This window comes from Chiloscyllium punctatum, chromosome 1, assembly GCF_047496795.1.
Source record: "Chiloscyllium punctatum isolate Juve2018m chromosome 1, sChiPun1.3, whole genome shotgun sequence".
NCBI classification, from domain to species: domain Eukaryota; kingdom Metazoa; phylum Chordata; class Chondrichthyes; order Orectolobiformes; family Hemiscylliidae; genus Chiloscyllium; species Chiloscyllium punctatum.
Window position 1 is genome coordinate 178,933,010 of NC_092739.1, and position 26,648 is coordinate 178,959,657.

At 44.5% G+C, this 26,648-nt stretch overlaps 1 protein-coding gene across 1 annotated transcript in view; it reads left to right on the forward strand.

Annotated features, from left to right (window-relative positions):
* The first annotated feature begins 1,507 nt into the window (after window positions 1-1,507).
* mogs (mannosyl-oligosaccharide glucosidase) overlaps window positions 1,508-26,648 on the forward strand; it is a 79,492-nt gene continuing 54,351 nt past the window's right edge. Inside the window, exons 1-2 of the mRNA XM_072578555.1 lie at window positions 1,508-1,578; window positions 2,100-2,466. Coding sequence (XP_072434656.1) covers window positions 2,106-2,466 — 361 coding nt within the window. The 5' untranslated portion in view covers window positions 1,508-1,578; window positions 2,100-2,105. The remainder of the gene's footprint in view (window positions 1,579-2,099; window positions 2,467-26,648) is intronic.

Here is a 26,648-nt window from a genome sequence, read left to right on the forward strand (position 1 = left end):
CCTGAACAAGCATGTGGACCACATGAAAACTGCAAATTGCAAACAAGGCCGGAGCAAAACATACCCAGCCCCTCAGACGTTCCAGTTGCAAGAGGCAGGTCATTGTCTGGTACATGCCACCAATATCTGAGGCAGAGTCAAACAACTGGACCTGGTGCAAGTATGCTGCAGAAGAAGCTACAAGAAAAGAACAGGTCTATGTCCCCTGGACTTGGAGGGAGAGTGGTAATCATTGGAACGGTCAGCTAGGTGGACCTGACAGAATAAGAATTCCCTGTTGGGTCTGTTAATCTGGTCCAATCAGATACCTGGCTGACAGATATCCACAGGAGTGTCACCCTCCCAGCTGGCTCTGAGAAAACGGGGCCAACCTCTTCTACTGTGTACGTGTGAAAAAAAAATGACTTGATGACGGGATACCAGCCTGGAGTTATTTCACTTGTTACCCTCTCCTCTAGGCTTCTGCTCTTTCCCTCTCAGATTGCCTTCCATGCTCCCTTATTACCCTTTCCCTCATTCCTCTCTCCTACCTCATTAACCCATTTGGTTAAAAAAAAGACTGCAGATGCTGGAAACCAGATTCTGGATTAGAGTGGTGCTGGAAAAGCACAGCAGTCCAGGCAAAATCCGAGGAGCAGGAAAAATCAATGTTTCGGGCAAAAGCCCTTCATCAGGAATATAGGCAGAGTGCCTGAAGGGTGGAGAGATAAATGAGAGGAGGATGGGGGGTGGGGAGAAAGGAGCAAAGAGTACAATAGAATGGGGATGGGGATGAAGGTGATAGGTCAGAGAGGATGGTGGAGTGGATAGGTGGAAAGGAAGATAGGCAGGTTGGACAGGTCATGGGGACAGTGCTGAGCTGAATGTTTGGAACTGGGGGTGAGGTGGGAGGAGGGGAAATGAGGAAACTGGTGAAGTCCACAATGATGCCCTGGGGCCTCATCTTCTGCCTCAGAACACTTCAACCCCAGGGCATCAATGTGGACTTCAACAGTTTCCTCATTTCCCCTTCCCCCACCTTACCCCCAGTTCCAAACTTTCAGCTCAGCACTGTCCCCATGACTTCCACTCCACCCTCCTCCCTGACCTATCACCTTCATCCCCATCCCCATCCCCATCCCCATCCCCACTCTATTGTACTCTTTGCTCCTTTCTCCCCACCCCCCATCCTCCTCTCATTTATCTGTCCACCCTTCAGGCAATCTGCTTGTATTCCTGATGAAACGTTGATTTTCTTGCTCCTCGGATTCTGCCTGGACTGCTGTGCTCCTCCAGCGCCACTCTGATCTAGAATCATTAACCCACTTCCCTATTAACTCCGCCCTTATTCCACTTCATCTCATTCACCCTTCCTACCCGTTTCTCGTATTCTTTACCCTCTCTATCTCGCTCATTTTTCTCACCTTCATAACACTCTCCCTCTGCCTCATTCCCTCTTCTTATTATCCTCTCTTTGGTTGGCTCGTACTGGGTCACTGTCGGATTCTTCTCTCCTATTGGTCGGAATATCAACTTCCGGCTTTCTAGTTCTTTTCCGGGAGCGGGGGCACCAACGGACCATTGAGTACAATTCACTCGGTTAGTGATCTCAGAGAGAGTGAGAAATGGGGATGACCGTGATTTCCTGGAGAGAGGATCAGAGACGAGGGGGATTGATGAAGGGTGGAAGGCGGAGGCTGTGTGTCCTACAGAGGTTCGGAGATGGAGGGCCCTCTGTCCGAAAAGGGATCAGAGATAGTGTGAGCTGTTGGTAGACCAGTGTTCTTGGGAGTGAGGGAGAGGAAGACAAAGGGTAGGAGTGAGGCGACAAAAGTGGGAGCAGGAATAAGGAGTAAAGGAGAGCGAGAGAGGAAGAGTGGGTCAGATTGATTTGGGAGAGCAGGGATAAGGAGCGGATCATGTATAGCAGTTTCTACTGCAGTTTTCACGGGGTAACAAGCTGGTTGAACAGATTGATGATAGATGTATTTATTTTGAGAATGTCTTGCTTTGTCAGTTAAACATTTTTATTGGTTTCCATTTTCTCCAGATTTGTTTTGGTGAATTTGGAGAAGGAACACTGATATGTTATAATGTTATGAAATCCCTTCTGTTCTCAGTGAAACATGGCCCGCCAGAGGGTAAAGAAGGAGAGACTGACTGATTCCAAAGTAGATGGGAAAAATGGAAAGAGTACTGGACTTTACAAGAAACCTCAAGTTAAGGAAAAGAAGAAAAAATCTAATTTGGGGAATGTTTTCATCAATATAGCAATTGTACTGTGCATTGTGAGCAGTGTATGGTTTTGCTATGCTATTTACATGAGGTCTTGGCTTGCTAACCGAATCATAACACCTCATCCCTCTTTGCGGATACTAGACAGCAATAGTACAAGTCCAGCATTGTCACCAGAGAAATACTGGGGATCCTACCGACCTCAGGTATACTTTGGAATGAAAACACGGAGTCAAAAGTCAATTGTAACAGGTAAAGTAAATCATGATTTGACCCCACGGCGGATATGGTGGGTGGGTTTTGATTCAGGTCAAAGAGATGGCCATTGGAACCTGCATGGGTCCCAGTATGTCTGTCTCTTTATGGAGTATGTGAAACATTCCTTGTTCCAGTTCTGTTCAGTTTCCCAACTGTAACTGTTTCTCCAGTATATTAATTACATCATCTATGCTGCTTTCCTCTGTCATCCAGAATTGGAAAAATTTAGCTATTTCGCTTCCAATTTCTACCCCTCTCTCACCTTCACCTTCCTCAACATCCCCAGAAATTAAAACATTGATATGCTGGCCACTAATATTCACTACAAACCAACTGACTCTGTTACTTTTTTAAATCTATGTTCTCACATCTTGCTTCTTCTAAAGACTCTATTCCATTCTCCAGTTCTTCCATTGCTGTCACATCTGTTCTGATGATGCCTACTTTGACAAGGGATCTCTGAAATGTCTTATTTTCTTCCTCAGAGGATTTCCCAGTAATATAGTTGAGGATCCTCAGCCAAGTCCACCTTGTCCTCACTTGCCACCCCACCAACATCCATATCCAGAGGATTATAAACTACCATTTCCACCACCAACTATATATGCTCTTACTTTGTCAGCCTTCAGCAGGGACTGTTAGCTCTGGGACACCCTGATCCACTCCTCCACTCTCAACAGCCCCCATGGCACCTTGCCCAACAGTCGCAGAAGGTGTAACACCTGCCTATTTAGTTCCTCCCTCCTCACTATCCAGAGCTCAAGCACACCTTGTAGACATAGCAGTAATTTACCTGCACTTCACACAGTCTGGTCTACTGCATTTGCTGTTCACAACATGGTCTCAAACATTGGATAGATAGCACAGACTGGGTGGCCAATTTGCAGAGCACCTACATTCTGACTGCAAAATAGACCCTAACCTTCCAGTTGCTTGCCACTTCAACACACCACCTTGTTCCCTGGGCATCACCTCTGTCTCAGGCAAGCTGCAGTGTTACAGCAGAGCTCAGCACAAGTTGGAAGAACAGCAACTCATTTTCCTCTTGGGAGCTCTGCAGCCTTCTGGACTTAGTCATAGAGATGTACAGCAAAGAAACAGACCCTTCGGTCCAACCTGTCCACGCCAACCAGATGTCACAGCCCAATCTAGTCCCACCTGCTAGCACCCGGCCCATATCCCTCCAAACCCTTCCTATTCATATACCCATCCAGTTGCCTCTTAAATGTTGCAATTGTACCAGCCTCCACCACTTCCTCTGGCAGCTCATTCCATATACGTACCACCCTCTGTGTGAAAAAGTTGCCCCATAGGCTTCTTTTATATCTTTCCCCTCTCACCCTAAACCTATGCCCTCTAGTTCTGGACTCCCCGACCCCAGGGAAAAGACTGTGTCTATTTATCCTATCCATGCCCCTCATAATTTTGTAAATCTCTATAAGGTCACCCCTCAGACTGCCACGCTCCAGGGAAAACAGCCCCAGCCTGTTCAGCCTCTCCCTGTAGCTCAAATCCTCCAACCCTGGCAACATCCTTGTAAATCTTTCCTGAACCCTTTCAAGTTTCACAACATCTTTCCGATAGGAAGGAGACCAGAATTGCATGCAATATTCCAACAGTGGCCTAACCAATATCGTGTACAGCCACAACATGACCTCCCAACTCCTGTACTCAATACTCTGACCAATAAAGGAAAGCATACCAAACACCTTCTTCACTGTCCTATCTATCTGCGACTCCACTTTCAAGGAACTATGAACTTGCACTCCAAGGTCTCTTTGTTCAGCAACACTCCCTAGGACCTTACCATTAAGTCCTGCTAAGATTTGCTTTCCCAAAATGCAGCACCTCGCATTTATCTGAATTAAACTCCATCTGCCACTTCTCAGCCCTTTGGCCCATCTGGTCCAGATCCTGTTGTAATCTGAGGTAACCCTCTTTGCTGTCCACTACACCTCTAATTTTGGTGTCATCTGCAAACTTACTAACTGTACGTCTTATGCTCACATCCAAATCATTTATATAAATGACAAAAAGTAGAGGGCCCAGCACCGATCCTTGTGGCACTCCACTGGTTACAGGCCTCCAGTCTGAAAAACAGCCCTCCACCACCACCCTCTGTCTTACACCTTTGAGCCAGTTCTGTATCCAAATGGCTAGTTCTCCCTGTATTCAATGAGATCTAACCTTGCCAATCAGTCGCTCATGGGGAACCTTGTCGAATGCCTTCCTGACGTCCATATAGATCACATCTGCCGTTCTGCCCTCATCAATCCTCTTTGTTACTTCTTCAAAAAACACAATCAAGTTTGTGAGACATGATTTCCCACACACAAAGCCATGTTGACTATACCTAATCAGTTGCTGGAAAAGTGCAGCAGGTCAGGCAACATCAAAGGAGCAGGAAAATCAACGTTTCAGGCATAAGTGCCGAAACGTCGATTCTCCTGTTCCTTTGTTGCTGCCTGACTTGCTGCACTTTTCCAGCAACACATTTTTAAGTTCTGATCTCCAGCAACTGCAGTCCTCACTTTCTCCTATCCCTAATCAGTCCTTGACTTTCCAAATACATGTTCATCCTGTCCCTCAGGATTCCCTCCAACAACTTGCCCATCACCGAGGTCAGGCTCACTGGTCTATAGTTCCCCTGGCTTGACCTTACCACCCTTCTTAAACAGTGGCACCACATTTGCCAACCTCCAGTCTTCCGGCACCTCACCTGTGACTATCGATGATAGAAATATCTCAGCAAGAGGCCCAGCAATCACTTCCCTAGCTTCCAACAGACTTAATATCAAGTTCCTCAATTTTAGGGCTTGAGCACCTCTCCCCATGCTTTCCCCAACTCCCACACACCAAGCCTTGTCATTGCATGGGGGCTGCTACCCATCATCAGCTGCTAATCGTCTCCATTAACAGCTGTTTGTTCTCCTCAGCTAGGTTGATCCACTGCTTTCTCCATCCAACTGTTTTTCTCTCTCTTTAAACTCTGTATACCTATTGTTTACACCTTCCCCACCCCATCCCACACTACCTTCTGTTTAAAAACCATCTTTTTCCTAGCTGCCATCAGTTCTGAGGAAGGGTCACTGGACCTGAACTGTTAATTCTGATTCCCCTCCACAGATGCTACCAAACCTGCTGAGCTTACCAGCAATTTCTGTTTTTGTTTGATTTCCAGCTTCGGCAGTTCTTTTGGGGTTGTTCTTTGACTGAATATTTAGTTCCCAGCTTTTATAATTTTGTAACCATGTCTCTGTAATGGTTGTAAGATTACACCTACTAATCTCAATTTATGCAGTTAATTCATTAATTTTTTTTCCAAATATTATGTGCATTCAAGTAAAGGTATTCATTTGTGGGATGTGAGTTTTGCTTACTGGGCCAGTATTTATTACCCATCCCTAGGTGTCTTTAAGAAGGTGCTGGTGAGCTGCCTTGTTTAACTGCTGCAGTCCACCTGCTGTGGGTTGACTCTCAATGCTATGAGAGAAGGAATTCTAGGATTGTGACTCTTCAGTGAAGGAATAGTGGTATTCTAAGTCAGGATGGTGAAGGCTTGGAGGGAACTTGAAGGTGGTGATGTTTCCATGTATCTGCTGCCTGTGGCCATGGATTTGGAAAGTGCTATCTGAGGAGCTTTAGTGAATTTTTGCAGTGCTGCTTGTAAATAGTACACACCATGGCAACTGAATGGTGGTGATGGAGAGAGTGGATGTAGTACCAATCAAGTGGGCTGCTTTGTCTTGGATGCTGTGAAGCTCATGTTGGGCTCCACTCATCCAGTCAAGCGGGGAGTATTTTTTTCACACTCCTGGCTTGTGCCTTGTAGTTGGTGGACAGGCTTTAGGGAGTCAAGACGTATGTTACTTGCTGTAGGATTCCTAGCTTCTGACTTGCTCTTTTAACCTCTTTGTGGTGAATCCAGTTGAGTTTCTGATCAATGATAACCCCCAGGATGTTGACAGTGGAGGATTCAGTGATGGTAATACCATTGAATGTCAAGGGACAACGGTTAGATTGTCTTTTGTTGGTGATGGTCATAGCCTGGCATTTGTGTGGCATGAATGTTAGTTGCCACTTGTTAGCCCAAGCATGGACATTTCCACTTTGACTCTATTTACTATTGTTTGTCTATATTTGTGTACTGTGTCCCTTCCTGTCCTATTCTGGATATTGTTATCCAAATATTTGCCCTACGTTTACTGGCATATTCCCTTGCGTTGTAACCCTACATTTTCCCTCTCCCAAACACCGCACTGGGAGATTCTGCTTTCTAATCTATTTGCTAACTGTTCAAAATCTTTCAGCAGAATACCTTTTTTTTTAGTTCCACCAATATTATTGGTACGAACATAAATGATGGCTATTACTGGATTCCTCCCCTCCCTTTCCAAATTCTCCTCCAGCTCTGAGGAGATGTCCTTAACCCTGACACCAAAGAGGCAACACAGCATTTAGATAGATACTGTCCCCCGAAATGACACAGTCCTCTACAACAACTACATTCCTATTTCCTTCCCCTGGCTTAAATCTCTTCCTGAACCAAGGTGCCATGATCAGTTTGTTTGTTGTCATTGCATTCCTCACTTTTATCCACACAGCTTGCAATACCTTGAAAATATTTAAAAATGGCATGGGCTGAGGTCCTCATACCCGCAGTGACACCATCCTGTCCCTGATCACCAAGATTGGATGACCTGGTTTGAAGGGTGTCACCGCTCTCTGGAGTAAAGTGTCCAGATAACACTCCCCATCCCTGATGGGGTACAATGGTTGCAGCTCAAACACCTGCTCCTCAATAGACAATAGATGCAGGAGTAGGCCATTCTGCCCTTCAAGCCTGCACCACCATTCATTACGATCATGGCTGATCATCCTCAGTCAGTGTCCTCTTCCTGCTTTATTTCCATAACCCTTGATTCCACTATCCTTGAGAGCTCTATCCAACTCTTTCTTAAACGAATCCAGAGACTTGGCCTCCACTGCCTTCTGGGGCAGAGCATTCCACACAGCCAGCACTCTCTGGGTGAAGAAGTTTCTCCTCATCTCTGTCCTAAATGGCCTACCCCTTATTTTTAAGCTGTGTCCTCTGGTTCGGCACTCACCCATTAGCGGAAACATGTTTCCTGCCTCCAGAGTGTCCAATCCTTTAATAATCTTTATAGGTCTCAATCAGATCCCCTCTCAGTCTTCTAAACTCAAGGGTATACAAGCCCAGTCGCTCCAGTCTTTCAGCGTAAGATAGTCCTGCCATTCCAGCTGTACCTGCATGCTTACCTTCATTGACTGGTGTACAAGAACACCCAGATCTCTCTGTACTGCCCCTTTTACCTAACTTGACTCCATTTAAGTAGTAATCTGTCTTCCTATTCTTGCCACCAAAGTGGATAACCATACATTTATCCACATTTAACTACATCTGCCATATATCCGTCCACTCTCCTAACCTGTCCAGGTCTCCCTGTAATCTCCTAACATCCTCCTCACATTTCACCCTGCCACCCAGCTTTGTATCATCCGCAAATTTGCTAATGTTACTATTAATACCATCTCCTATATCATTAATATATTTTGTAAAGAGCTGCGGTCCCAGCACTGATCCCCGCGGTACCCCACGGGTCACCGCCTGCCATTCCGAAATGGAGCCGTTTATCACTACTCTTTGTTTCCTGTCAGCCAGCCAATTTTCAATCCAAGTCAGTACTTTGCCCCCAATACCATGCGCCCTAACTTTACTCACTAACCTCCTTGGGACTTTATCAAAAGCTTTCTGAAAATCCAGTTACGCTACATCCACTGGATCTCCCTTGTCCGTCTTCAAAGTTATATCCTCAAAAAATTCCAGAAGATTAGTCAAACATGATTTCCCCTTCATAAATCCATGCTGACTCTGACCTGTCCTGTTACTACTATCCAGATGTGTCGTAATTTCATCCTTTATAATTGACTCCAGCATCTTTCCCATCACTGAGGTCAGACTGGTCTATAATTACCTGCTTTCTCTCTCGCTCCTTTCTTAAAAAGTGGTGCAACATTAGCCACCCTCCAATCTGCAGGAACTGATTCTGAATCTATCGAACTCTGGAAAATAATCACCAACGCATCCACGATTTCTCGAGCCACCTCCTTTAGTACCCTGGGATGTAGACCATCAGGCCCCGGGGACTTATTAGCCTCATATCTTAAGTGCTTGCAGGTTCAGGAACTTACTATGGATGTGTTCACTCTGGATCACATTGGTGACTGGCAGTTCCCATATGCTGCAGCAGCCATCCTGCTGTCACAACCTTGTTTGGTTTAAAAATTAATAATTTGAATTTCTAAGCTATCTTCAGTTTCCTATAGTGAGATATCGTTTTTGTAAACTAAAAGAAACTAAACCACCAATATGAATCTACCATAATGGCCTTGTTGCAAATGATTGGTACAGTCAGAGGTACAGCATGGAAACAGACCCTTTCATCCAACTCTGCAATGCCACCAGATATCCGAAATAAATCCAAGTCCCATTTGCCAGCATTTGGCCCATATCTGCCTAAACCCATTTCTATTCATATACCCATCCGTTTGCCTTTTAAATGCTGTAATTGTACCATCGTCCACTTCCTCCAACAGTTCATTCCATACATGCACCACTCCGTGAAAAAGTTTCCCCTTCGATCTCTCTTTAAATGTTTCCCCTCTCACCTTAAACCGATACCCTTGGGAAAAGACCTTGACTGCTCATGCAATTCAAGCCCCTCAGGATTTTGTAGGCCTGTATAAGGTCACCTGTCAGCCTCTGCAGCCTCTCCCTATGAGTCAAATTGTCCAACCCTGGCCACATCCTTTCAAGTTTCACAACATCCTTTCTATAGCAGGGAGACCAGAACTGAATGCAGTGTTCCATAAGTGGCCTAACCAATGTCCTGTACAGTTGCAACTTGACTTCTCAACTCCTATAGTCAGCACACTGACCAATAAAGGCAAACATGTCAAACGCCATCTTTCCTATCCTTTCAGTCTGGGTCTTTATTTTTATGGAACTATGAACCTGCGCTCCAAGGTCTTTGTTTAGTAACACTCCTCAGGACCTTACCATCAGTGTATAAGTCCTGCTCTGATTTACCTTTCCAAAGTGTGACCCCTCATATTACCTAAATTAAACTCCATCTGCTCTCCTCAGCCCATTTGATCAAGGTGTCATCGTACTGAGGTAACCTTTTCACTATCCACGACACTAGCAATTTTGGAAACTTGCAATTTTTCACATCCAAATCATTTACATCAATGACAAAAAAGGTAGTGGACCCAGTAGCGATCCTTCCGTCACAGGTGGACGGGAGAAAATTTGTGGCTGTAAGAGCTGGTCCATTTGAGTGTTTTTCAGTGTTGGAGCTGATTTCCTCAATTTCTTGGAGCAGGAACTGTTTTATAAGCTATTGCAATATTTTGGAAGTTTGGGGGAAAAATGATCCTGTAGTTTAAAACAGGAGGAAAGAGGGAGAGCAGTAACTATGTGTGAGGTGAAAAGAAAGAGCAGTGAACTTGCACAGCAAACTACTTGCACAGCGAACTGCCTGTGCCATGTAGTTAAAAGCATCTCTGGACATTAGAATATGGCCAAAGAAATTAGTGAGAGATAAGAAGAGGTGCTAAAAAGTCTGGCAGCACCTCAGGTAGAGAAATCCAGGCCTGAATGAGATGTATCCAAGATTGAGTGTTAAGGGAACAAGTTGCAGAGCCACTGAGAAATTTTCCATTTCTTTCTGAATATAGGATTAGGGGGATACCGTTATTTAAGACAGGGACAAAGGATAACTAGGAAACAATAGGCCTGTCAGTTTGACATCAGTAGCGGAGGCCATATACAGGATAAGATGAATTTACACTTAAAGAAAAATTCTGTTAACACTAGACATGGCTTTATCAAGTGCAGGTCATGTCTGACAAATTTAATTGTTCTCCGAGGGATAGAGACAGGGAATCACAGTAGTGCTGTGGATGTTGTGTATTTGGGCATTCAGAAAATGTTTGATACCATGCCACATGGCATGGTCAGCAAATTTAAGTGTTTGGGATTGATGGGTCCTTGGTAGCATGAATTAAGTTAACTAATTTGGGATAGTACAGTGGCTTAGTGGTTAGTACTGCAGCCTCTCGGTGCCAGGGACCCGGGTTCAATTCCACCCTCTGACTGTCCTTCTGTGTGGAGTTTGCACATTCTGTGTTTTGTCCAGGTATTCCAGTTTCATCCAACAATCGAAAGGTGTGCAGGTTAGGTAGATTAGCCGTGGAAAATGCAGGGTTACATGGATATGGTGAGGCAGTGGGTCTTGCAGAGATGCTCTTCCCAGGATCCAGGTGGACTCCATGGGCCGAGTGGCCTGCTTCCATACTGTAGGGATTGTATGATTTTACAACATAGGAAACACAAAGGTAGGTGTAGAGGGCAAATCTCAGATTGGAGACTTAGTTGGAAGGGGTGTTCCACAGGATCAGTCTTGGTTTTTCTGATTTTTCTAAATCATTTATATGTGGACATTGAAGGCAAAATCTCAAAATTTGCCGTAACTAAGGGTCATAATTTCAAGATTCTCAGTAAGAGAACTAGGAGTGAGCTGAGGAGAAACCTCTTTACTCAGTTGTTAGAATTTGGAATGTGCTTTCTGGGAGAGCGTTGGAGGTGGATTCCAGAGGATGTTTCAAAAGAGAGCTGGATAGAAATTAGAACGAGGGTTAGAGGGCTATAGAGATAGGGTGACTAGCTAGGAAGCTCTTGGGAGCAGGTACTGACAGTGTCAAATAGCCTCCTTCTGTATTGTGAACATTTATGACTCATCAAGACGTAAGCAGTTATTTTAACAGAAGAAACCACTCTGGACCTAAGCACACACTGACAACTTTACTTTTATTTAAAGACTAGATCTATTCACCACTTCTGCTGACCAGTCAGCTCTGCATACCATCACGTTGTGTTTCGCTGTTTCAGTAAAGTTGACCTCTTGATGCACATCTTTTCTCCTCTCCCATGTCTCACTCTAGAGATTTTACTTCGTAGTAGTCCTAGTTAAAGTACCTGCATCTTCCTTTACAACAACGTTCCGCTTTGAACCAAATTTTCAACAGTAGTCTGGAAGTCACTTGGCTTTCATCTCACTCTGCTGCCGTTTCTCACTTGCTGTGATCCCTATAACCTTACCTATATTAGTTCTTTCTTTTTCCCTCTTTCTCATTCCTGCCACCTGCTTCCCTGTCCATCACTTGCTGGCCCTCCCATACAAGAAATAAGATCAGGAGTCATCCATTTGGCCCCTCTAGCCTGTTCCTCCATTCAGAGGGAAATGGTTCTTCACATCCACTTACCTGCCCTTTCCCTATAACCCTACTGATTAAGGATCTCTCAGCCTTAAATTTACTCAAACTGTACCCTCACGATTCTGTGGAATACACATCTGATGAAATCCCTTCCCCATCTCAGTCTTAAATTGGCTTCTTTGTTTTGAGACTATGCCTGTGGACCATCTCATGAGGGGAAACATCCTCTCCGAATAAGACAATGTTTGGTATGCTTTATTGGTCAGAGCATTGAGTATAGGAGTTGGGAGGTCATATTGTGGTTGTACAGACATTCGTTAGGCCACTTTTGGAATATTGTGTGCAATTCAGGACTCCTTTCTATTGGAAGGATGTTGTGAAACTTGATAGGGTTCAGAAAAGATTGACAAGGATGTTGCCAGGATTGGCGGATTTGAGTAAGGAGGAGAAGCTGAATAGGCTGGGGCTGTTTTCCCTGGAGCATCGGAGACTGACCTTTCACAGGCTTATACAGTCATGAGGAGGGGCATGGATATGGTAAATAGACAATGTCATTTTCCTGGGGTGGGAGAGACCAGAAAGAAAGGGCATAGGTTTAGGGTGAGGGGGGAAAGATTTAAAAGGGACCTAAGGGGCAACTTTTCTCATGCAGCAAGTGGTGTGTGTATGGAATGAGCTGCCAGAGGAAGTGGTGGAGGCTGGTACAACTACAGCATTTAAAAGGCATTTGGATGGGTATATGAATAGGAAGGGTTTAGAGGGATATGGGCCAAGTGCTGGCAAATGGGACTAGATTAATTTAGGATCTCTGGACAAGTTGGATCAGAGCATCTGTTTCTGTGCTGTGCACCTCGATGACTCTAAAATAAAGTAGATGCTGGAGTTCTGAAATAAAAACTAAGTGCTGAAGATACTCAGCAGATCTTCAAGTCACACTGTACTCCAATTTTAACTTTCCCTCTTTTCATGGATGCTGCTAGAGCTGAGTTCAGCTTTTGCAGCATTTGTTTTTTTTATTAGGGATTAATCTTCACTGTCCAGAAAAGTCATAGCAACTGTCAAAACCAGTTGGTTTTCAATTTGTATCGTGAATTAACCATAAAAATCGTAACCAGGGTTATCCTCAGCAAGTCCCAGAGCTTTCATTTGTCTATGGATTTCAAATCTCACAAGAGTCCCACTTTGATGTTGCAACCAAAGCTGGTGAAGTGCACTCTGTGGTTCCACTGGTCATGACATATGCAATTGGCTACTTCAAAAGATTGTTCATCTGTGGCTTCAGCATACCAATCAAATCAGCTAGGTCACTTTAACTAACAGCTGAATGATATTATAAAACAATGCGTTCAATAAAGATACAATTTTAATATAGTTTTGAAGAAGAATTATAGTGGGCTCAACATTAACAGCACTTTTATTCATTGTTAGGATGTGGTGTCACCAAAACCCATTCATCATGTCCCAGAGGACAGTTAAGTTAACTGCATCACTGTTGGTCTGAGTCACATATAGGCTTGACCAAGTAAGGTCAGCAGATTTCTTTCCATATGGGCATGAGTCAACTAGACAATTGATATTGATTTCATGGTCTTTGTTAAATTATTGATTTCTGATTTTTATTTCAATTCAAATTCCATCTTCTGCCATTGTGGGATTCGTCCCCTGCTCCACCTGGGTCTTTGAATTAAAAATTGTGATAATACTGCTTGGTCATTACCTCGCCTTTGTACTTTGCCTTTGAGAGTATAAATATATGCCTTTTGAAATGACACTCTCATGCACACAGGCGTGCACACACACATGTTAATGAAAGAAGCCTTTTCAGACAAAATAAACTTTACAACAAAATACTTTGGCCAAATAAAGTTAACTCCAGAGGAATAAAATAAGACATAAAATGTTCCAGGTGGCTTTTGGACTGCGATCTTGGTCAATGGGGACAGTCACTAGACACTTGCACTTGTTATTGGGCTACAATTCATGAGGTAGTGTAGGAAGGTTCTCCAGAAGGTGAATTAGCAGTGTTTCTTTTCTGTCTCTTACACTGAGTTTTGAAAAGATTTTCTTAATCAGGTGGCAAAAGGATGATTTAGTGGCCTCCTTCAACTGGCTATGCATAATAACTGAACAATATCAAACTAAATCAATATCAAGCTGCCACAGCTGCTGATAACCATAAGCTCAAACATGAGACTTCCAATAAGTTCAACAAGTTCAAATAGTTGGTTTAAGATGTGTGACTTTCAGTAAGCCCCTTTAAACAAAGTGAGCTTCATAATAATAAAAAAAGTTCATACGTGAGGGTTCTGAGGAAGGGATACTCAGCTTGAAACATTAACACTGATTCCTCTTCATGGATGCACCTAGAACTGCTGAGTTTTTCCAGCAATTTGTTTTTGTTTCTGATTTATAGCTTTTGTTCTTTCATTTTAAGTTCATGCCTCAATCATTTAAGCGCAAGCCCTCAAAAACAAAAGTCAATAATGGAAACATTTACATAGGAGGAAAAGTGATTAAATCAGCTGAGGGGTAGGGTAGCAATAGGTGATCATCAGCAGCCTAAGTTGACCTGATACTATATGACATCATTGGGTCCAGAGTCAATGCTGAGCTGCGCCAATGGTGACAATATGTCATGTAAAATCTCATCTGATTCACTGTCCTTGACCTGGTCTTGCCTATGTGATTTTTGACTAACAGCAATGTGGTTAACTCTCAACTGCCCACGAGAGAGTTGGGGATGGCCAATAAATAAACTGCTCTTGCCAGTGATGCCCACCTTGCACTAATTAACTTTTAAGAGAAATTATGTAACCTATATACCCCCTTAGTGCCAAGGGTTTGGATGGGGAGCAATTTATTAGGTCTGTCCAGAAGGGTTTTTGAAGCAGTACATACACATTTCAGTGAGGGAGGGGCCGTACTAGTACTGGGAAATGAGCACAGCCAGAGGTGATCAATGTTTCGGTGGGGGAGCCTTTTAGGAGTAGTGACCTAAATTCTGTGTGTTTTTGGATACTTATCCAAAAGGACAAGCGTGGGATGAAGGTATTAAGTTGGGGGAAGGTCAAGTACAACCAAATTAGGGAAGGCGGTCAATGGCGTAGGGGTGTTATCACTCAACTGTTAATCCAAAGGCTCCGGTAACTATTTGAAGACCTGGATTTGAATCCTGCCATAGCAGATGGTTGAATTTGAATTCAATAAAAAGAAATTTATGAAAAGATGTACGGGGTGAAAGACTGTCTCTTGGGGAATGTAGCACTGACAGCCAGGGTTGTGGTGCTGAGACTAGCTCTAATGTAACAAAGGGTATGTTACATTCTAAACGATCCATCCTGATAGGATATTATCTAGTCAAAGGCACTGGCCGACGTTTTTACAGCCAACAACAAGATATCGGAATGTTGTGTTGCCTGCCTAGCACGAGGATCAAGGATATCTCATAGAGTCATAGAGATGTACAGCATGGAAACAGACCCTTCGGTCCAACCCCTCCATGCCCATCAGATATCCCAACCCAATCTAGTCCCACCTGCCAGCACCCAGCCCATATCCCTCCAAACCCTTCCTATTCATATACCCATCCAAATGCCTCTTAAATGTTGCAATTGTACCAGCCTCCACCACTTCCTGTGGCAGCTCATTCCATACACGTACCACCCTCTGCGTGAAAAAGTTGCCCCTTAGGTCTCTTTTATATCTTTTCACTCTCACCCTAAACCTATGCCCTCTAGTTCTGGACTCCCCGACCCCAGGGAAAAGACTTTGCCTATTTATCCTATCCATGCCCCTCATAATTTTATAAACCTCTATAAGGTCACCCCTTAGCCTACAACGCTCCAGGGAAAACAGCCCCAGCCTGTTCAGCCTCTCCCTGTAGCTCAGATCCTCCAACCCTGGCAACATCCTTGTAAATCTTTTCTGAACCCTTTCAAGTGTCTCCCACCCACCCTCCTTCTTTAACCTAGTTAATAAGGAAAGGTTCATTCTAAATGTCCTCTATTGAATATGAGTTTGTTATTAATTTTATAGCAACTTGAACGAAGCTTTCTACTTTAGTACTGAGTGGGTGTTCAGATAAGCCGGGTATGGATACTAGGGCAGTTGCTTGCTCCTCCTGCAGAATGTGGCAGGTGGAGACATGGCGCGCGTCTCCGCTGGCTACATCTGTGGGAAGTGCACCCAACTCCAGCTCCTTGAAAACCGTGTTAGGGAATTGGAGCTGGATGAACTACGGATCATTCTGGAGGCTGAGGGGATAATTGAGAGGAGTTACCGGGAGTGGGTCACTCCTAAGGCTCAGGACAAGGAGAGATGGGTTACAGTTCGGGGGAGGAAAGGGAACAGACAGACAGTGCAGAGATCCCCTGTGGACATTCCCCTCAACAATAAGTATACCGTTTTGGATACTGCTGGGGGTGGGGGGGTGACCTACCAGAGGAAAGCCATAGCAGTCAGATCTCTGGCACTGAGCCTGACACTCTGGCAAAGAAGGGAAGGGGGCAGAATAGAAAAGTACTTGTGGTAGGGGACTCGATAGTTAGGGGAATCGACAGGAGATTTTGTGGTCAGGTTCGGGATTCCCAGAAGGTATGTTGCCTCCCTGGTGCCAGGGTCCGGGACGTCTCCGATCGGGTGTATAAGGTTCTAAAAGGGGAGGGCGAACACCCAGAAATCGTGTTACATATTGGCACTAATGATATAGCCAGAAAAAGGATTGAGGATATAAAAAGTAATTTCAGGGAGTTAGGATGGAAGCTGCAAAGCAGGATGAACAGAGCAGTGTTCTCTAGTTTACTACCAGTGCCACGAGATAGCGAGGCGAGGAACAGGGAGCGGGTGCAGCTTACACGTGGCAGTGCAGCTGGTGTAGGAGGGAGGGCTTCAGATATGTAGATAATTGGGATGCCTTCTGGGGAAGGTGGGACCTGTACAAGGACGGGTGGCAACTGAACTGGAAGGGGACCAATGTCCTGGGTGGAAGGTTAGCTTGAGTAGTTTGAGAGGGTTTAAACTGGCAGGGGGGTGGGAACCTGAGCTCTATACCGGAGATGAGAGTTGATGCAGATGAGGCAATAGAAAGAGGTAGACCAGCTAGTGGGAAGGATTTTCCTGGGAAGGAACCAAGGAATCAGTTAAAGTGTGTTTGCTTTAACGCAAAGAGTACTAGGAATAAAAGTGATGAACTTAGAGCATGGATCAATACCTGGTGCTATGATGTTGTGGCCATAACAGAGACATGGGTTTCTCAGGGGCAGGAACGGTTGCTGGATGTTCCAGGGTTTAGAGCATTTAAAAAGAATAGGGAGGGGGGAAAAAGAGGAGGGGGTGTAGCACTACTAATCAGAGAGGGTATCACAGCGATAGAAGCTTCCATTGTCGAGGAAGATCTGCCTACTGAGTCAGTATGGGTGGAAATTAGGAACAGCAAGGGAGCAGTTACCTCATTAGGGGTTTACTACAGGCCCCCCAATAGCAGCAGGGAGATGGAAGAAAGCATAGGTCGGCAGATTTTGGAAAAGTGTGTACGTAGTAGGGTTGTTGTAATGGGTGACTTTAACTTTCCCAATACTGATTGGAACCTCCTTCAAGCAGATTTGAATGGAGCTGTTTTTGTAAGGTGTGTTCAGGAGGGTTTCCTAACTCAGTACGTTGACAGGCCGACGAGGGGAGAGGCCATTCTAGACTTGGTGCTTGGAAACGAGCCGGGGCAGGTATCAGATCTTGTGATGGGAGAGCATTTTGGTGATAGTGACCACAACTGCCTCACATTCTACATAACTATGGAGAAGGACAGGATTAGGCAAAATGGGAGGATGTTTAATTGGGGAAGAGGAAACTATGATGCGATTAGACATGAGTTAGGAAGCATGGATTGGGAGCAATTGTTCCATGGTAAAGGCACTATAGACATGTGGAGACTGTTTAAGGAACAGTTGTTGCAAGTGACGAATAAATATGTCCCTCTGAGACAGGCAAGAATTGGTAAGATAAAGGAATCTTGGATGACGAGAGGGGTGGAGCTTCTCGTCAAAAGGAAAAAGGTAGCTTACATAAGGTGGAGGAAGCTAGGGTCAAGCTCAGCTCTACAGGATTACAGGCAGGCGAGGAAGGAGCTTAAAAATAGTCTGAGGAGAGCCAGGAGGGGGCACGAGAAAGGCTTGGCAGAATGGATTAGGGAGAACACAAAGGCATTTTACACTTACGTGAGGAATAAGAGAATGGTCAAAGAAAGAGTAGGGCTGATAAGAGACCAGTAAGTCTCGCGTCTGTCATCTGCAAGGTGTTCGAAAGGATTCTGAGGGATAGAAGTTTTGACCATCTGAAAGAGCATGGCTTGATTAAATGCAGTCAATGCGGCTTTGTGAGGGGCAGGTCATGCCTCACAAACCTTATCGAGTTCTTTGAGGATGTGACTAGAAAAGTTGACGAGGGTCAAGCTGTGGATGTGGTGTATATGGACTTCAGCAAGGCATTTGATAAGGTTCTCCATGGTAGGCTCATTCAGAAGGTCAGGAGGAATGGGATACAGGTGAACTAAGCTCTCTGGATACAGAATTGGCTGGTCGACAGAAGACAGCGAGTGGTAGTAGAAGGAAAATATTCTGCCTGGAAGTCTGTGGTGAGTGGTATTCTACAGGGCTCTGTCCTTGGGCAACTATTGTTTGTAATTTTTATTAATGACTTGGATGAGGGGATTGAAGGATGGGTCAGCAAGTTTACAGACGATACAAAGGTTGGAGATGTCGTTGACAGTATAGAGGGCTGTTGTAGGCTGCAGCGGGACATTGACAGGATGCAGAGATGGGCTGAGAGGTGGCAGATGGAGTTCAACCTGGATAAATGCGAGGTGATGCATTTTGGAAGGTCGAATTTGAAAGCTGAGTACAGGATTAAGGATAGGATTCTTGGCAGTGTGAAGGAACAGAGGGATCTTGGTGTGCAGGTACATAGATCCCTTAAAATGGCCACCCAAGTGGACAGGGTTGTTAAGAAAGCGTATGGTGTTTTGGCTTTCATTAACAGGGGGATTGAGTTTAAGAGTCGTGAGATCTTGTTGCAGCTCTATAAAACTTTGGTTAGATCGCACTTGGAATACTGCATCCAGTTCTGGTCGCCCTATTATAGAAAAGATGTGGATGATTTGGAGAGGGTTCAGAGGAGGTTTACCAGGATGCTGCCTGGACTGGAGGGCTTATCTTATGAAGAGAAGTTGACTGAGCTCAGACTTTTTTCATTGGAGAAAAGCAGGAGGAGAGGGGACCTAATTGAGGTATACAAGATAATGAGAGGCATAGATAGTCTCTGGCTATTGACTCTATTTCCCAGGGCAGAAATGACTAACACGAGGGGTCATAGTTTTAAGCTGGTTGGAGGAAAGTATAGAGGGGATGTCAGAGGTGGGTACTTTACACAGAGTTGTGAGAGCATGCAATGTGTTGCCAGCAGCAGTTGTGGAAGCAAGGTCATTGGGGACATTTAAGAGACTCCTCGACATACATATGGTCACAGAAATTTGAGGGTGCATACATGAGAATCAGTGGTCGGCACAACATTGTGGGTTGAAGGGCCTGTTCTGTGCTGTACTGTTCCATGTTCTTTGTTTCACAACATCTTTCCGATCGGAAGGAGACCAGAATTACATGCAATATTCCAACAGTGGCCTAACCACTGTCCTGTACAGCCGCAACATGACCTCCCAAATCCTGTACTCAATACTCTGACCAATAAAGGAAAGCATACCAAACGCCGCCTTCACTATCCTATCTACCTGTGACTCCACTTTCGAGGAGCTATGAACCTGCACTCCAAGGACTGTTTGTTCAGCAACACTCCCTAGGACTTTACCATTAAGTCCTACTAAGATTTGCTTTCCCAAAATGCAGCACCTCAAATTTATCTGAATTAAACTCCATCTGCCACCTCCCATCCTATTGGCCCATCTGGTCCAGATCCTGTTGTAATCTGAGAGGGTGCAAAATATTCTCAAAGGGAGAGGGATTAGCAGGAGGTTGTCGTATGTATTGGAGCTAACAATAGAAGAAGAGAAAATTATGAGATTCTGAGGAGATGATATAGGAGGTTAGGCAGGAATTCAAAAAGATCTTCAAGGGTAGTAATATCTGGATTACCCCCAGTGCCACAAGCTACTGAGGGTAGGAATAGGAGGAGAGAGCAGGTGAATGTGTGGCTGAGGAGCTGGTACAGGGCAGAAGGATTCACTTCTTTGGATCATTTGAGATATCTTGGGTAGAAATGACCTGTATAAGAAGGACAGATTGTACAGGTCGTTCTGCAGGCCTTCCCTTTAGTATGGAGATAAGGAGAAACTTCTTTAGCCAGAGAATGGTGAATCTGTGGAATTATTTGCCACAGAAGGCTATGGAAGGCAGGTCACTGTGTCGTCCTGTCCTCCTCCCCATCCCCCACCCCAAGTCAAAGCAAAACGCTCAGAGACACAGTTTAGTTTTACCTCTTTCATCTTTATTTTGGGCCGTGGAGGGAGAGAAAACAATTGCCCATGTGCACAGGGACATGAGTTTTCAGTCTTCTCTTCAACAACAGTTTCTTAATGAACTATAGTCATTTTACAGGGAGAAGCATCCAGATAAGGCAACATGCATATTAATTGGGTGATTATTACAATCAGCGGGTGTCAATAGCAGAGATTAAGCCTTCTGCTGTTGGACAATGAATGTTCTGAATCTTGTTAACTGGCTTCCCATAGTGGATACTTTTCCCCTTGTTATTTGACCTTACATACTGAATGCTTCCAATATTGTTAAATGGCTCGACATAATGAATGCTTTTCCACCTTGTTAACCCATTACCCTTGCCTGCAGCACTCCATTGTTAACTGCAAGTTCTTATCTGATATGAGTCATGCTCAGCTGATCCTCTTGTTTCACAAAACTCCTAAGAATAAAGAACAAAGAAAATTTACAGCCCAGGAACAGACCCTTCGGCCATCCGAGCCTGAGCCAATCCAAATGTACTGTCTAAACCTGTCAGTCAATTCCTAAGTATTTGTATCCAACTGCTCCCCACCTACTCGTGCATCTGTCCAGACACACCTTAAATGAATCTACTGTGCCTGCCTCTACCACCTCTGCTGGCAACGCGTTCCAAACGCCCACTATTCTTTCCCTACCTGCTCATACCCTATACACATTCTCAACTGAGTATATTTAAAAGAGATAGATAAGCTCCTGATTGCTGAGGGGATCAAATGTTTTGGGGAGAAAGTGGAAAAATGGGATTGAGAAACCTATCAACCATGATTGAATGGCAGAGCAGACGTGATGGGCTGAATGACCTCATCTCTGCTCCTTTGTCTTATGGTCTAAGTGCTGGGGTTGTCATGCCAGGTTGGCAGATGGAAGGTGCAAGCGTCTATGAAGGAAAAAATTAGTTTGTGTCTGAGTATTAGAACAGAGGAACTAGGAGCAAGGGTCGGCCGTCTGGCCCTTCGAGCCTGCTCAGCAATTCAACACAATCATGGCTAATCCTTTCATGGACTCAGGGTCCCTTCCCCACGTTCTCACCATATCCCTTAAATCCTTTATTTTTTTCAAAACATGTATCTTCCTTAGCTTTAAAAGCATCGACCATTTCCCTGGGCAAGGAATTCCATCAATTAACAACCCTCTGGGTGAAGAAGTCCCTTCTCAGTTCATTCTAAACCTGCTTCCTCTAATCTTGAGGCCATGCCCTCTTGTCCTAGTCTCGCCTACCAGTGGAAACGTCTTCTCTATTTCTATTTTATTGATGCCCTTCATTATTTTATATATTTCTATAAGATCCCCCACTCAGTCTTCTGACGTCCAGTGAATATAATCCTAATCTCCTCAGCCTCTCCACAGAAGCCAACCCCCTCAACTCTGGAACCAACCTAGTGAACCTCCTTTGCACCCCCTCCAGTGCCAGTACATCCTTTCTCAAGTAAGGAGACCAAATGTGCACACAGTACTCCAGGTGTGGCCTCACCGGCACCTTGTACAGCTAAAGCATTACCTCCATGCTTTTAAACGCAATCCCTTCAGCAATGAAGGACAAAATTCCATTTGCCTTCCTAATTACTTCTTGTACTTGCAGACCAACCTTCTGCAATTCATGCACAAGAACACCCAGGTCCCTCTGTAAATCAGCATGCTGCAACTTTTTACCATTCAAGTAATAATCCTTTTTATTATTATCTCTGCCAAAAGGCATGATTTCACATTTATTTTTACCCTGAGATGTTGTTGACTGGTGCCCATAGAGATCAACTTGTCCTGTATTTGTAGAGTTTCTTGTACTGGATTGTGATTTGATTTCACTCTTAATCTTCTCACTCTTCCTTGCCCCCACCACCAGCACCAAAAACATCCACTGCACTGGCGATGCACCCTGAAAGCACGGGGATGGGAGGGGACCCAGGGAAATAGTGAGGAAAGAGATCAATTTGAGACTGGTACAGTCAGGAAAAGAAGCAAGTCAAACAGTCAGGACAGGAGGGATCAAAGCAGAGAATGAGATCGAACTGATAAACTGAATTTATTTCAATGCAAGAGGCCAATCAGGTCAGGCAGATGAACTCACAACATGGTTGAGAACATGGGACTGCGATATCATAGCAATTGCACAGATGTGGCTCAGGGATTGGCAGGACTGGCAGTTTCATGTTCCAGTGTATAGATGCTTGAGGAAGGATAAAACAGGGCAAGAGGAGGGGGAATAGTGATTCTGATTAGGGATAACATTACAGCTGTACTTTGGAAGAATATTCCTGGGAATATTTCCAGGAAGTCATTTGGGTGGAACTGAGAAATAAAAGGATTATCACCTTGTTGAGATTGTACTCTAGATGGTAAAAACAATGACTGCAGATGCTGAAAACCAAATACTGGATTAGTGGTGCTGGAAGAGCACAGCAGTTCAGGCAGCATCCAATGAGCAGCGAAATCAACGTTTCGGGCAAAAGCCCTTCATCAGGATGAAGGGCTTTTGCCCAAAACGTTGATTTCGATCCTTGTACTCTAGATGCCCCAGTTGTCAGCACGAAATTAAGAAATAAGTTTGTAAGGAGATTTCAGTTATCTATAAGAATAATAGGGTGTTATGGTGTGGAATTTTAACTTTCCAAACATATTAGTGATAAATGGCTCCATTTCGGAATGGCAGACAGTGACCAGGGGGGTACTGCGGGATCAGTACCGGGACCGCAGCTTTTTACAATATATGTCAATGATATAGAAGATGGTATTAGTAATAACATTAGCAAATTTGCTGACGATACTGAGCTGGATGGCAGGGTGAAATGTGATGAGGATGTTAGGGGATTACAGGGTGACCTGGACAGGTTAGGTGAGTGGACAGATGCATGGCAGATGCAGTTTAATGTGGATAAATGTCTGGTTATCCACTTTGGTGGCAAGAACAGGAAGGCAGATTACTACCTAAATGGAATCAATTTAGGTAAAGGGGCAGTACAGAGAGATCTGGGTGTTCTTGTACACCAGTCAATGAAGGTAAGCAGGTAGTGAAGAAGGCTAATAGCATGCTGGCCTTCATAACAAGAGGGATTGAGTATAGAAGCAAAGAGGTGCTTCTGCAGCTGTACAGGGCCCTGGTGAGACCACACCTGGAGTACTGCGTGCAGTTCTGGTCTCCAAATTTGAGGAAGGACATTCTGGCTATTGAGGGAGTGCAGCGTAGATTCACGAGGTCAATTCCTGGAATGGCGGGATTACCTTACACTGAAAGACTGGAGCGACTGGGCTTGTATACCCTTGAGTTTAGAAGACTGAGAGGGGATCTGATTGAGACATATAAGATTATGAAAGGATTGGACACTCTGGCAGCAGGAAACATGTTTCCGCTGATGGGTGAGTGCCGAACCAGAGGACACCGCTTAAAAATACTGGGTAGACCATTTAGGATAGAGATGAGGAGAAACTTCTTCACCCAGAGAGTTGTGGGTGTGTGGAATGCTCTGCCCCAGAGGGCAGTGGAGGCCCAGTCTCTGGATTCATTTAAGAAAGAGATGGATAGAGCTCTCAAGGATAGTGGAATCAAGGGTATGCAGATAAGGCAGGAACAGGATATTGATTAAGGATGATCAGCCATGATCATATTGAATGGTGGTGCAGGCTCGAAGGGCTGAATGGCCTACTCCTGCATCTATTGTCTAAATTGGGAATGCCATATTGTTAAGGACTTGAGGAGTTTTGTGTACAAGAAAATGTTTTGATTCAGTATGTGGATGTACCGACTAGAGAAGCTGCAAAATTTGACCTACTCTTGGGAAATAAGGCAGGGCAGGTGACTGAGGTGTTAATGGGGGGAGCACTTTGGGGCCAGCGACCATAATTCTATTAGATTTAAAATAGTGATGGAAAAGAACGTTCTAAATTGGAGAAAAGCCAATTTTGACAGTAAAAGGCAAGAACTTTTAAAAGCTGATTGGGGATAGATGTTCACAGGTAAAGGGATGACTGGAAAATGGGAAGCCTTCAGCAATGAGATAACAAGAGTCCAGGGAAACTATATTCCTGTCAGGGTGAAAGGGAAGGCTGGTAGGTATAGGGAATACTGGATGACTAGAGAAATTGAGTTTTTGGTCAAGAATAATAAGGAAGCGTATGTCAGGTGACAGCAGGGATCAAGTGAATCCCAAGAAGAGTATAAGGCAATAGGAGTATGCGCGAGGGAAATCAGGAGGGCTTTCGCAAATACCATTAAGAAGAATCTGAAGAGATTCTACAATACATTAAGGACAAAAGGGGAAAGTATAGGGAGAGAATAGGACTCCATACAAATCAGCAAGGCTGCCGATGTGTGGAATTGTAGGAGATGTGAGATACTAAACAAGTTTTTTTTTGCATCCATGTTTACTGTGGAGAAGGATATGGAATATAGCGAATGCGGGGAAATTAATAACGGCATCTTGAAAAATGTCCATATTACAGAGGGGGAGGTAATGGACATCATAACACGCATAAAGGTGGACGAATCCTGGTGACATGATCAAGTGTATACTAGAACTCTGGGAATCAAGGAAAATGATTGCTAGCCTCCTTGCTGAGATATTTGTATGGTCAATGGCCACAGGTCAGGTGCCTGAAGACTGGAGGATGGCGAACCTGATGTCACTATATAAGAAAGGCAGCAAGGAAAAGCCAAGGAACAATAGACCTAACATCAGTGAGCCTAACATCGGTGGTGGGCAAGTTATTGGAGAGAATCCTGAGGGACAGGATTTACATGTCTTTGAAAAGCAACTTCTGATTTGGGATGGTTAACATGGCTTTGTGTGTGGGAAATCATGTCTCACGAACTTGATTTACTTTTCAAAAAATTCAGAGGATTGACAAAGGCATAGCAGTGGATGTGATCTCTTTGGCCTTCAGTAAGGCGTTCATCAAGTTTCCTTCTAATACACAGGTTAGCAAGGTTAGATCACATGGAATACAGAGGAAACTGGTGATTTGGATATAGAAGTGGCTTTAAGGTAAAAGGCAGACTGTGATGGTGGAGCTTTACAGACAAGAGTCCTGTGACCAGTGATGTACCACAAGGGTTGGTGCTGGGTCCACTGCGTTTTGTCATTTTATAGAAATGATTTGAATGTGAACATGGTATATTTAGTAAGTTTGCATAAATTGGAGATGTGGTGGACAGCGAAGAAGGTTATCTCAGAGTACAACTGGATCTTGATCCGATGGTTGAGCATGTCGTCAATGGTTGGGACTCTGGTGAGAATACTGAGAGACAGGATTTATTCACATTTTGGAAGCAAATGGACTTGTTAGTGATAGTCAACATGGGTTTGTGGGGAAGGTATGCCTCACCAACTTATGTTTGTTGAGGTGATGAAAGACAGGTGTGTGTGAGATAGGGTCTGCATGAGTATGTATGTAAGAGAGTGAATGTGCTTGTTTGTGAGAGTGCGTAGAGTAGTGCAGTCACTTGTAGTTTGAAATGAACCCAACCTCCAAGTTGAGGTTGTCCTCATGTACACTACACTGTACAATCGCTCTCTGTCTGTCTCTCTCTCTCTCTCTCTCTCTGTGTTTCTGTGTGTGTGTCTCTCGCTCTCAGTGTCTCTCTGTCTGTGTCTGTGACTCTGTGTATCTCCCTTTCTCTCTGTCTTTTTTCTGTATGTCGCTCGCTCTTTCTTTCGGAGTCTCACTATCTAAGTGTGTGTTTCTCTCTCTCTCTCTCTCTCTCTCTCTGTCAAATGTGTGTGTTTCTTTCTTTTGTGTCTCTATCTCTGTGTGTGTGTGCACCTATGGGTGTCTCACTCTCCTCTCTTTGTGTCGTGTGTGTGTGTGTGTGTGTCTCTCTCCCTCTCTCACTTTGTGCGTTTTTGTGTGTCTCTCTCTCTATCTGTGTCTCTTGCTCTCTGTATGTCGCTCTCTGTTTCTGAGTGTGTGTCTCTTTCTTTGTGTGTGTCTCTTTCTCTCTTGCTGTCTGTCTGTGTGTCTCCCTCTCGCTCTTTGTGTGTGTCTCTCTCTCACTTTACATCCCTGCGTATGCATGTTGCTCTGTGTCTCACTCTCTCTCTGTGTCTCTTTCTGTGTCTCTGCGTATGTGCGTCGCTCTCTGTCTCTCTTGCTTTCTGTGTCTTTCTGTGACTGTTGTGTGTGTGTGTCTCTCTCTCTCTCACTTTGTGTCTCTCTCTGTCTCTGTGTGTCTCTCTCACTGTGTGTCTGTGTCTCTTTCACTCTGTGTGTCTCTCACGTGGTGGGTGCGCGCGCACATGTGTGTCTTTCACTCTGTGTTGCTCTCTCACTCTGTATCTCTGCATACGTCTGTCTCTCTCTCTCTCTCTCTGTGTCAGTGTGTATATATCACTGTCTCTGTGTGCCTCTATCTTTCTGTGTCTGTGT